The sequence below is a fragment of the Onychomys torridus genome, chromosome 23, assembly GCF_903995425.1.
Source record: "Onychomys torridus chromosome 23, mOncTor1.1, whole genome shotgun sequence".
Lineage (NCBI taxonomy): Eukaryota > Metazoa > Chordata > Mammalia > Rodentia > Cricetidae > Onychomys > Onychomys torridus.
The window spans coordinates 20,668,742-20,681,596 of record NC_050465.1 but is presented as its reverse complement, the minus strand read 5'-3'; the positions used below and the strand labels follow the sequence as shown (position 1 = coordinate 20,681,596).

The following is a 12,855-nucleotide window of genomic DNA, read 5'->3' as shown; positions in this document are numbered from 1 at the left end:
AGAGGAACCCTGCCTCATAAAACAACGAAACAGAAACATCAACAACAACAAAACCGTGGCTTTTGTTTTGTTTATTTGAAATAAAGTCTCATGTAACCCAGGCTGGCCTGGAAGTTTCTAGGTAGCTCAGGATAATCTTGAACTTCCGATCTCCTGCCTAGAATTAAGGGCATATGCCACTGAAGGGTTAATGACCTACCATAAGGAACTTCAAAGGAGCTGAGAAACTCCAGACTCAGCATACTGATAAGAACACCTGCCCGACAAGAAAGCCAATATAGTAATGAGAACATCTGCTGGCATCACTGGGCCTTGAAACTACAAAGTACACGTCAACAGAAAAAAACTTCCCTCTCCCAACGATAGTTCTTTTGCCCTATAAAGCCCAAAGGCTCCTGTGCTTGGGTTCAGTCTCCACTTCCTCTGAGAGACTGCTTCCCTGCATTGTTCTGATTAAAGCATAATTCTGCTTCTGTAGGGGAGTGTATCTTTATTTCCACGTTGCCTGAATCAGTCCACATCTAACACCCACCATGCCTAGGAGGTGGGTGTTTAATGCATGGGGCGGCTAAGGGTGGGGTGGGGTGGGGGTGTCGTCGAACCCAGGGCTTCAGGCATGCACTCCAGAGGTCCAGAGGCTTGAGGTCCACCGAGTCACAACGAGAAGACGACATGTCGTCGTCCCCCCCCCCCCCCCCCCCCGCCCCTTGCGAAGCCGCAGCCTCAGTTTCCTAGTAGAGGAGTCTGGAGAAGGGTTGCCAGATCCCATGCTCGCTTTGCTCCTGTCCACCCAGCTGTAGGATTTTCTACGTGGAAGAAGGGAGCTTCCTCTCCAGCATGCACCCTTACTTTCCCAGGCTCTGGCACGCCAGTTTTGGAAGCAGAAACAAATCTTTCGCTACGTACAGAGTAAGGCACGGTAGGGCAAAGTGAAGCCCGGGGAGTAGATGAGGCAAGTTAACCCTTTCCTCTACTCATCGCCTCTAGACTCGCTGGGACTACCCAGCGACTTGGAAGTGCCTGCTTAGGATCACAGCCAACAGCATAAACTAACTATACCAATGGCTCTTTATGACCCGACGGGTCCTGGGTTCAGGTCTCCCAAGGCAGGTGGTGGCCGACCGGGCTTCAGGTCTGACTGCGGGAAGGGACGGTGTTGGGGTGGCCACCGGAGGCCGACGCCGACCGGACCCGGGCGGAGCCGAAGCCCGGCGGCTAGGCTAGGCTAGACGCGTCGGGAGGAGCCGGCCGGCGGCACGTGACCGACCGAGGAGGCCGCGGCCCAGAAATAGCCGCGGCGACGGTTCCGCCCCGCGGCGGGCGAGAGCGCCGGGAGACGGCTGGACGCAGGCTGGGCGCGGTGCGGCCCGGACGATGCTGCTGAGCCCCGGCCCGGCCCGGCCCAGAGCACATGATGGCGATACGGGAGCTCAAAGTGTGTCTTCTCGGGGTGAGTCCTGGCCCCCAGCCTACGGGGATCCCCGCTCCTGCGCGCCTTTGTCCCGGCGCTGCCCGGCCCCGGCGCGCTCCTTCCCGCGCCCGGCACCGGCCGCCGGGTCCCAGCTGCTCCCGTGCGTCTCCGATTGCTCCGTCTTCGCCCGCGCGTCTGGGAACCTTGGCCGGGCCGGCGGTGGGGGGCGGAGTGGGGGGAAGCTGTCGAGGACCCGACGACAGAAGGTCCTGCAGCTCCTCGGCCCCCAGGGGTCTCGCTCCCACCACCGAAGGTTCCCTCCCAGAGGAATGGTTTAAGTTACTCCGGGGAGGCACTGGTTTTCCTCTGCCTCCTACGGGCAGGGGTGGGTGGTGGGTGGGTGGTGGCAATTGCTTTATTCACTCAGAAAACAAACCAACCAACAAATCCTTCCTACCGAGGGTGGGAGAACCGGGGGCTTGGACTGACTGCAAAGCAAGAAGGAACGAACTGTGTGTGAACTGTGTGTCCACACTTTTCGTGCAGTGGATGAAAAGAAGCCGGATGACCTCCCCCACCCCCAACCCCCCGCTCCTCCCCATCACTCTTCCCCTTCCAAAATGAGTCTTTCTTAGTCCCAAGAAACAGAAGCTGTCAGAAACAAAGAGAGAAACAGCATCCAACCCAGGCGACCCACGCGCACCAGACCAAAGTCTCACCTCCTAGGACTGTCCCTTGAAAATCACCCCAGGGGATTCAGTGTTTGGGGTCATTTCCTTGGGGCTACCCACATCAAATTCCAGAAATCTTCCAAAATTAGAGCTGGTGTTAAGCCATGTTTTCTGTAGCTTTTGGCTTCAGCACCGGGTGTACCGCCCTCGAAGCTGGCAAATTTGGCCCTGTAAGGAAAGTATTTCCTAAATAAAGAAGCAGGGCAGGGTAGCTCCACATTCATTCTTCTCAAAGAAATGCTAACGGGTCTGTCAAAATGGATGTAGAAGTGTATACAGGCCATGATTGTAGAAGGGTTTGTTGCTTCACCTGGCCTCTGATGGACCCTTTGGTGAACGAAGTCTTGGGGAATTACCTCCACACTGTCCTCACCACTTACCACCAGTTGCTGTGATTTGCGGACAATCCTAAAGGGTCCACCCCAAGCCTTTTCTTCCAGGTCTATCCAGGGCTCTCCAGGGCTCCTCACTCACAGAGGCTGGGTGGGATGCTGTTCTCACCTTTCTCTCTTGAACTTCTGATGTTACAGCAGCAAGCTTCGTGTCTTCCCGGCTGGCCAATATAGTCTAGACCTAAATTCCAAGAATCCATGGGAGAAAGGTCTTTGAAGATTTAAAAGGAATGTCAGGCCCCAAAGAAGGAAGAGGAAGCTTGAGTGCATGGGGCATGTCACAATTAACCTTGGGGAAAGATGAACTAGGAAAACATTTTTAGCTCTTGGGGGTGGTGACACCTTCTTCTTTGCAACCTACCTAAGGGCACACTCACGGTCCCAAGACATCACCCTTAATTTTTAGTTTCAATGTTTGTAATGTCCTACCAGGACAGTGACCAGGTGTCAAGGGCTCAGACCCAGATGTCAGGGGGCTTAGCTAGTCTTCTGCACCAGGGTTTGGAAGGCTGAATGAGTGGCTGGCTTAATTGTAGAATGGACATATCATCCCCTTCTCTTTGAAGACAGAGAGAATTATACTGGATGTTTTTGTTTTTGTTTTTGTTTTTGTTTTTTCCGAGACAGAGTTTCTCTGTAGCTTTGGAGCCTGTCCTGGAGTAGCTCTGAAGACCAGGCTGGCCTCGAACTCCCAGAGATCCACCTGCCTCTGCCTCCCGAGTGCTGGGATTACAGGCATGCGCCACCACCGCCCAGCTCTGGATGTCTCTTTAAGATATATGTGTGTGATTCTATTTCCTGACGGTCTGTGATGCTGGACTATAGCAAGCCTGGGTGAGCCAAGGACAACTAGAGAATCAATCTCAATCTCTCTCTCTCTCTCCACTTAATCTTCACAAACAAGCAGTTTCCATGGGTTTCCTGGAGACGGTGCCTTATTTTGATTGCTGTTTCTTTGTGATGGCCATACAGGCAGGGATTTGAACTGGGGGTGGAGGATTCTGTAACAGAGAAAGAAGTAACTTCTGGAAATTTTGAAACTTCACTCATATCACACCACATCAGTGTCATCCTGTTTTTGAAGGTAGCTACACATTTCAGTCTTTTTGAGATCAGAAGATATTTTATTGCAAAGAGCAAAAGAGCTTGTCCATGCTGAGTACAAGTCTTGAGGCTCCCTGGCTTGGCTGGTCCTTTTCTGGACCAGGCTGCATTTCTCGCTGCTTATCTAAATATGCTGGTTCTCTCTATGAGACTGCGTTTGAAGGAGGTCGATGCCCTGGTGTACTGTCTGAATTTGAGAGATCCTCTGGGCCTGAAGATGGAAGAAGGAGTCAATGATGAGCCCTATGGTCCTTTTAGGATTTTAGCAAGAATCTTAGGGCCCCTCTGTTGTTACGGTGAGGGTTGTCTGTTCTGCGTGAAGTAGTGTGTGTAGATGGCACTGAGCTTTCTGTTTGTAAGGCTGTGTCACACCTCCCTGAAATCTTAGGATGATCAAGACCCTGCCAGCTTTACCCTCAGTTACGTAGAAGGTGACAGAGTGTATTTACCATAGAGCAAAGTCTTGTCCTTGCTGGAGAGGCTTGGTGGCTAGTCTGTGCTTGGTCACTAGTTGGAGGACATGCTCCCTGCTCAAGGTACAGGCTGTTTTTAGGATGAGTCCCCAGCTGGTGACTCTTTGCTAAAGTCTCAGGCTCCTGCCCTTGGGTTGGAGGATTTATCTTCTGACATTAGGGTCATTTTGATGGGTAGAAGTGTGAGTGGGCCAGGGGGCATGGTCTCTTTACCTGTCCCTATGCCTCCTAGAACTTTGATACTCCTACTGTTTACTTGGTATGTGTGACTTTGTTTCTTTTGATGAGTGCTCCAAATTGAATTGGCATTGGCTTGCGGGACATTCTCTGATAGCTTCATGTATTGGTTGGTTTTATGTCGGCTTGATACAAACTAGAGTCATCAGAGAGGAAGGAGCCTCTATTGAGGAAATATCTTTGTAAGATCCAGCTATAAGGCATTTTCTTAGTGATTGATGGGGGAGGACCCAGCCCATTGTGAGTGGTACTAACCCTGGGCTAGAGGTCCTGGGTTCTATAAGAAAACAGGCTGAGGCTGGGCGGTGGTGGCACATGCCTGTAATACCAGCACTTGGGAGGCAGAGGCAGGTAGATCCCTGTGAGTTCAAGGCCAGCCTGGTCTACAGAACTAGTCCAGGACAGGCTCTGAAGCTACAGAGAAATCCTGTCTTGAAAACCAAAAAAAAGAAGAAAAAAGAAAACAGGCTGAGCAAACCATGTAGAGCGAGCCAGTAAGCAGCACCCTTACATGGCTTCTGCATCAGCTCCTGCCCTGTTTGAGTTTTTGTCCTGACTTCCTTTGGTGATGAACAGTGATGTGGAAATTTAAGCCAAATAAAACCCTTTCCTCCCCAACTTACTTTTTGATTATGGTGTTTTGTTTCAGCAATAGAAACCCTAATCCTAATCAAGGGCTCAGGAACATCAAGTGTATTTCTGCTACCTGTTGTACATTTGTGGGCTTTCTCATGTTTGTGCCTCGTGGGACAGTGTAGCCAGCCTTTGTGAGTGCTCTTCCATGGGGTCAGTGGGCACACCGTGGAAGCTAGCCATGATTAGGGGCACGTTTGACCACTATAGGGAGGGGTCAGTGGACATCCGGGCCCAATAAGTCACAGTTTTGCCACTCAATGCCAGGCTATCACACTATGGAATCTGTACTAGTATTGCAAAATAGGAATGCTTAAAAAACAACCTCCCCCCCAAACACACAAAGTACATTTTCAAACGTGAAAAACAGTACTGCAGCAGCTGTCTTAACCTCAAAGGTGGAAAGCTTCCCAGTTGGAATTTTTCACACACACCACCATGTGACAAGAGCAGGAGATGGAGGCAGAGAGGAGACAGGTGGGGGAAGGGTAGCCTATTTCTTCTGGGCATGTGTGCTTGTGTGCTTAAAAAACTGCTTCCGGATGGGATCCTGAAGAGGTTTGTATTTGTGCTTTGGTTGTCTTGACAACAGTTTAGAGATCTCTGCTACTTCCCTAGCAGCTGAGTGAGTAGTTAAAATACAACTGTGGGCTTCCCTGCTTCCGGTGAGGGAGCTCTGGAAACCTCTCTCTGTGGCCTTTGTTAGTATCTATATGGTGTCTCACCAAAGAACATGCACGCACCCAGGGCTTCGTGAGACATCTGGATAGCGGGAATGCAGATTTGTGCAGGACTTGTATACAGACAGGGTAGGGCTCTGTGAATCCAAGGGCATTAGGACCTAGCGTGGGCAGCCTTATTTAACCACAAAGCTCAGCAATGGGAGTTGTGTGACGTCAAATGGACTGCTCAGAGCTCTGTGCTACTGGGAGCGCCTGATAGGGTTATATGAGTTCGTTGGGGGAGTTACTAGGAATTGATGCATAGAACTGTAGCTTAGACTAGGTAGTTACAGTCTCTATCTCACTCTGTTTTCTGTTTCTATGTAACAAAATACTCAAGACTGGAAACTTTGGGAAACAAAGACCTGGTTTATTGCTCTGGTAACTGTAGAGTCAGTCCCCAAAACTACAGCTCTGTTCCTCCGACTGCACCAAATGTGCAGGGATGAGAAATTAAACATGGTAGAGACTCGGTGTGGTCAGTGGACGAGAGTTTGCATTGGGAGTGGAGTCCCCATTTTTTTCTCTATTAAAGCCTTACAGTAAGGGACTGCTCAACTCCCTTCCAATCAGAGAGTGTCTCGATTCCTTTTCCCCAGTATATCATTTCCCTCACACTATCTCTCAGTACATCAGCTGACAATTCTAGCATCGCCCCGTCAGGGTGGTCTACGGATGCCACTTTCTGTGCATACTGCTGTCCTAATGAGTGAGCTCTCTACCTTGGGTAGAGACAGAATTTACCTTACCTACTTCCTCATCTAGAGCTAGTGCTGCACTTTGCCTCAATAGGTCAAAACAGACCTCAGCAAGCAGCCTCTTCTCATGTGCTCATGTCCAGGGAGGTAATAGTCAGCATCCATTCTCACCCTGCCACTTGCCCCCTTCCTTATCTCCCTATTCCAGTCCATCCTGTTGCTGTGATAAACAGCGATCTGGGGCAGAAAGGTAGTTTTTGGCTTACCCTTCTCAGTCAATCCATTATTGTCTCTTTAAAAAAAAATCCCAAACCTCTAACCTGTGTGCTAATGTAAAACAAAAAAAATAAAAGCAAGCAAACAAACAAAAACCAAAACAAATAAACACAAAAATAAATAAATACTTCTGATCCCCAAGTGGAAGAACCAAGGGCATAAGAATAATCACATCAGCTGAGTGGCACATTCCTTTAATCCCAGCATTCGGAAGGCAGAACCAGGCTGATTTCTGTGAGTTTGAGGCCAGCCTGGTTTACAGAGCAAGATCTAGGACAGGCACCAAAGCTACCGAGAGAGAGGAAAAAAAAAAAAAAAAAAAAAGAACCACATCAAAGCTAAAGCCAGGTGTGGTGGCGCATGCTTTTAATCCCAGTACTCAGGAGGCAGGCAGAATCTTGGGGATCTCTGTGAATTTGAGGCCATTCTGATCTGCATAATGAGTTCCAGGACAGCCAGGGTTATGTAGAGAGACCCTATCTCCAAAAACAAAACAAAACAAATGTAAAAGTGATACCCAAATCCATGTTCTGTAGTTCAACATCGAGCATCTGGAACTCACTTGCAATCTTCTGGGCTCCAAAAGACTTTGGCAATCCTGTGTCTCCTGCTCTGCCATCTGCATAGTAAACGGATTGTGTCATATAGGCTTAGAGGTTGGCTCCACTAACAAAACCTGATGTTGTCCTTGGTAGTCTTTCCCTGGCCACCACAACTCCAATGTCCTGGGGTCTCCACTACAACGGAGGCTGTGCCTTACTTCAGGTTTCTATTGCTGTGGTAAAACACCATGACCAAAAGGGACTTGCGGGGAGGAAAGGGTTTATTTCATCTTACACTTCTGTATCACAGTCCATCACTGAGGGAAGTCAGGGCAGGAACCCAAGGCAGGAAACTGAAGCAGAAATTGAAGCAGAAGCTATGGAGGAGTGCTGTTTACTGGTTTGCCCTTCATGCCTTGCTCAACCTGCCCCCCACCCCCCTCTCTCTCCAGAACTGAGGACCAAACCCAGGGCCTTGTGCTTGCTAGGCAAGCGCTCTACCACTGAGCTAAATCCCCATCCCCTAGCCTGCTTTGTTTGTTTTTTGGGACAAGGTTTCTCTGTGTAGCTTTGCACCTTTCCTAGATCCTGCTCTGTAGACCAGGCTGGCCTCGAACTCACAAAGATCCGCCTGCCTCTGCCTCCCGAGTGCTGGGATTAAAGGTGTGCGCCACCACTGCCCGGCCCTAGCCTGCTTTCTTATACAGCTCAGAACCACCTGCCCAGAGGTGGCTAGGGTGAGCTAGGCTCTCCCACATCAATCACTGATCGAGGCAATGCTCCACAAACTTGCCTATAGGCCAGTCTTATGGAGATGGTTTCTCAGGTCAGAGTTCCTCTTCCCAAATGACTCTAGCCCATGCCAAGTTGACAGAAAACTAGCCAGCACAGTCGACCCTTTGTCAATTGACACACATGAATATAACTATTCATCTGGAACCTTTTCTTTCTTGTTTGTCCCCAAGATGGCATGTTAATATTGATATCACAATATAAAACATTGAAACTTTTCAAAGTCTGATAGTCTTTAAAAATTCAAACACTTTAAAAGTTCAGTCTCTTTAAAACATCCAAATTCTTTTTTTTTTTTTTGAGCTGAGGATTGAACCCAGAGCCTTGCACTTGCAAGGCAAGCACTCTACCACTGAGCTAAATCCCCAACCTCTAAAACATACAAATTCTCAAGTCTTTCTAAAATATTCAGTCTTGGGGCTGGAGAGATGGCTCAGAGGTTAAGAGCACTGACTGCTCTTCCAGAGGTCCTGAGTTATTTCCCAGAAACCACATGGTGGCTCACAACCATCTGTAATGAGATCTGGAGCCCTCTTCTGTATACATAATAAATAAATAAATCTTAAAAAAAAACTTCAGTCTTTGTAAAATTCCAAAGTCTCTTTTAAAAAGTTTTGTTTCACCTGGTGGTGGTGGCGAACGTCTGTAATCCCAGCACTCAGGAGGTAGAGGCAGGTGGATCTCTGTGAGTTTGAGGACAGCCTGGTCTACAAAGCGAGTTCCAGGACAGCCTCCAAAACTACAGAGAAACCCTGTCTTGAAAAATCAAAAAAAAAAAAAAAAAAAAGAAAATTTCATTTCTTTTCTTCTCTTTCTTTTTCCCCCCCTCAAGATAGGTTTTCTTTGTGTATATCCCTTAGTGACCTGGAACTCACTCTGTAGACCAGGCTGGTCTCAAACTCACAGAGATCCGCCTGCCTCCTGAGTGCTAGGATCAAAGGCATACTCCACTGCTGCCGCTGCCGCCACCGCCGCCGCCGCCACCGCCGCCGCCGCCACCACCACCACCCAGATTTAAAAAGTTCTTTAACTGTGGGCACCTATAAAATAAAAAATAAGTCATAAGCTTTCGTACAGTCTCCAAGGGGGATGAATCATGGCACAGTTATAAGCAAGTCAAAACAAAACCGAGGCCCAACAGTGTAAAAAGCTCAGTGGAGGACATGGAGGATGCACTTGTGATCTTCTGGCTTAGAGGGCTCCATTTCCCCTGCTCTGCTGTCAGTAACACACACACAGCTTATCTCATAGGCTCAGGCTGGCTCTACACCTCAGCTCCTGTATGGCGGTCATCCCAGGATACTGGCATCTCCAACATGCAGGCAAAGGACATTCATGTACCAAATCACAACATCATTATTTGACCTCCCACATTGGTTACAGCTACAATAATAGCATCAAACATGTAGTCCATTCTCAGGTATTTCCAGTGGGCGCACCCCACAGCTGTTTAAAAACTTCCAAGATCAAGTCAGAGCAACTTGATTACTGAGGCTCGTTAGTCAGTTTTTGGGTAAAAGAGATCCCCTCCCTTTTCCTCCGTGACACCAGCATGTGGTTTTTGTTTATTTATTTTGAGATGGGGCTTCTCTGTGTAGTTCTGGCTGTTCTGGAACTGCCTCTGTAGACCAGGCTGGCCTTGAATTCACAGAGATCCGCCTGCCTCTGCCTCCAGAGTGCTGGGATCAAAGGCATGTGCCAATATGCCTAGTGACGTTAGCACTTTTGCAGAATCTAGGCTGTGTGTCTTGTACAAAGTCCCAACACCTGGATCTGTTGGATCACCTCCTTATTTCTGCCTGTTTGGGTGAGTTTAACAAAATGATCCTGCCTGGTCTTACATTTTTGGTCATGAATGACATAATATCAGACTTTTCTCGTTACTTCTGTGGCATTCATTGAAAAATATTTCTTAGTTTCATGTGCTAGGCCGTGGTGTGCCTGAACAAAATAGACACAAGAATTTGGTAATGTGTATTAGTGTTCTCAACTTTCCTAATACTGTGACCCTTTAATATAGTTCCTTATGTTGTAGTGACCCCAACCATAAAATTATTTTCGTTGCTACTTCATAGCTGTAATTTTGCTACTGTTATGAATCATAATGTAAATATCTGTGTTTTCTCATGGTCTGGTCAGATCATTCCATCCCAAAGAGTTGCAACGCACAGGTTGAGAAACACTGCTCTAGGGTGACCCAATAGAATGACTATGTATCAAAGGATGATTTTGTAGATTTTTTGTGTGGCCCAAATAGTCCGACAATGACCGTCTCACACTGGAGAGGGCCGGGGAACTTGGTTGTTGTTTGGTCCATGAGGTTGTATCCCCCAGCAGTCACGATCTGTGTCAGGGGCCCGAAGGATCCTGGAGAGATGCTGGTCTTCAGTCCATGCTGGAAACCTACAGAGCCTGTTTCTCCTATCAGTAAAGGAGTCAGCAGTGGAAACAAGGAAGGCTGAGGGAGCAGAGGAAGAGTCTCACCTGGGCTGCTAATAGAAAGTGCTGCTAGATTTATTGGGGGGCAGGGGTGGGGGTGTCATCCTGAATCAATTAAGGCAACAAAGACACCCCCCACAGGCACGCCTACTGAAGGCTTTCTTCTAAAGTGATTCTAGGTTGTGCCAAGTTGACAAAGCCAACCATCACAGAGGCATACATTTTATTCAGGAAGAGGGAAAAATAAATTACAGGTTCGGTATCATTTGCCTAACATGCTTGGGGATAAAGTAGTTCCTGCTCTGGGGTTTTTCAGATTTTGGACTGCTTACATAGCCCCTCCTTTCCTTCCCTTTGTTCCTTATCTTCTCTTTGTGCCTGTGTGACTGTTTCTAAGTTCGGGGAGTGTGAGTGTCACTGAGGGGGTGGGGAGGTCAGAAGACAGCGGTCAGGAGTCGGTTCTTTGCGTCCACCATGAGTCGGAGGGATTGAATTTAGGCTGGAATAGCAAGTACCCTCCCTCACCTGTTAAGTCTCCTTGCTGACCTGGCCCTCCATAGACTTTTAAAAATTGATCACCTCTAATCCAAACATCCGAAATCCAAGACACTTCGAGGTCTGAAACTTTCAGAGTGTCATCATTAGTTCTCAAAAAGTTTGAGATTTTGGACCATTTCAGTTGAAAACCTTTTGAATCAGGGATGCTCTGCCTATGGTCTGTTCAAAGGCGGTAAGTATTATGTATCAAAACAGGTGAAATGAGTGATTGAAGCAGGACCCCCAAGGAGCCCTGGGAAAGTGGGAGGAGGTGTCAGGGTCAGGGGTCAGTGTGGAAGGGTTGGTCCTTGCTTTTGTAGGAGTTGGCTTCAGTCTGCCGCTCTTGCCGGTGGCATGGCTGCTGAGCTGCCAAGAGGGATGGAGGTCTATGGCTACCACTGCCTTTCTCAGTGCTTAACTTGGTACAAGGAATAAAGAAAAGGAGGAACCGTAGAATTGTATAAAATATATCAGATTTTTCCTCATAAATTTGTGGGCAAGCCTGCTGGACTTCTCTGTTGGCTCCTGCGTGAACTGTAACCTGAACTACAGCTTCCTCTCCTGCCTCTCCTGCCGGTTCTCCTGAAGGTGGCTGGGAGACTTGGGATACCAGCAAATTGAGGACCAGTGGGGGTGGGGGAGACTGAAGATAAGGTCTGTCTTTAGTCGTGGTAACAAAATCCTTGAGAGAAACAACTTTAGGAGGCAGGAGTGGTCTTGGCACACCGCTTCCAAGCTGGAAGGGCCTAAGTGAGCCAAGCTGTTCACTTCAGAGTGGCCACGAAGCAGAGAGGGACAGATACGGAGGGAGGTGTGGGACCAAGCAGAGCCTCCAGAGACCGCCTGCGGAGGAAACGGATGCCAGGTAGCAATTGTTGGGTTCTTAGTGGAGTTGACAGGTAACGTGATGACACTTAAGAGGTGAATTTGGGTCAGAGGGCCGTGGAATTTGAGTTTCTGCCTTTGTGTGGTGTGAAAGGACAGCTTTGGCATCAACAGGACAAAGGCCCTCTGTGTTAACAGCAGGCAGGTATGTTTTTATCGGTGCAGGCCTTGCTAGGCCACTGTTCCATGGCTGGACCATCCTCAAAGTTCAAAGTGGGGTCTAGGAAAGACGTTAGTCAAAGTTAGGGAGGTTTGTGTACATGCTCTTTCTGTTTTCTGTGTGCCTTTTCATCCCCTCCCTCCCTCCCCCTCCCTTCCTCCCTCCCTCCCTCCCTCCCTCCCTCCCTCCCTCCCTCCTTCCCTCCCTTTGTACCTCCAATGTGCTGACTTGTGAAAAAGATAATAAAATCCCATCCTAGATCTTCTAGGTTGTCATCTTTTAACAGAACTCTGTGCGGCAGCTTTCAGGCTTGTTTAAACTGGTATATGAAGAGAAGAGGCAGAGTGAGGGTGGAACACCCCCCCATTCCCCCTCCCCCCATCCCCCCAGCCCAGATCAAGAGTCTTTCTGGCAGGTGCCACAGGTGTTGGCTGAGAGATGACAAAAGGTATCATGACCTTTGCCTCACAGAGCTGACAGCCTAGGAGAAAGCCCTTGGGGGTGGCTTTAGGGAGGTGGGGAGGGTGTGGTCTTAGGAGCCAGTAGCAGGTTTGCAGCCAGATTTGCGAGTGCGCGCGCGTGTGTGTGTGTGTGTGTGTGTGTGTGTGTGTGTGTGTGTGTGTGTGAACTGTTGAATGTTTCCATAGTGAGCAGTGTGACACAGTTGGACTCACCCTTTATGAGGGTCATCTCTGTAGTCTCCTGTCGGGTGCAAGTATGCAAGAGTTTGGGAGGTGACAGCGACTTCCGGGTCCGATAGCCAGGCAGTATCCCTCTCCAGCTGAGTTTTGAAATCAATGACAAGTGTCTTAGATGGACTGTC

The 12,855-nt window shown here is 48.7% G+C and overlaps 1 protein-coding gene across 1 annotated transcript in view; it reads left to right on the top strand.

Moving 5' to 3' along the window:
- Window positions 1-1,247: 1,247 nt before the first annotated feature.
- Window positions 1,248-12,855, top strand: part of Rab31 (RAB31, member RAS oncogene family) — a 121,690-nt gene continuing 110,082 nt past the window's right edge. Inside the window, exon 1 of the mRNA XM_036173557.1 lies at window positions 1,248-1,450. Coding sequence (XP_036029450.1) covers window positions 1,412-1,450 — 39 coding nt within the window. The 5' untranslated portion in view covers window positions 1,248-1,411. The remainder of the gene's footprint in view (window positions 1,451-12,855) is intronic.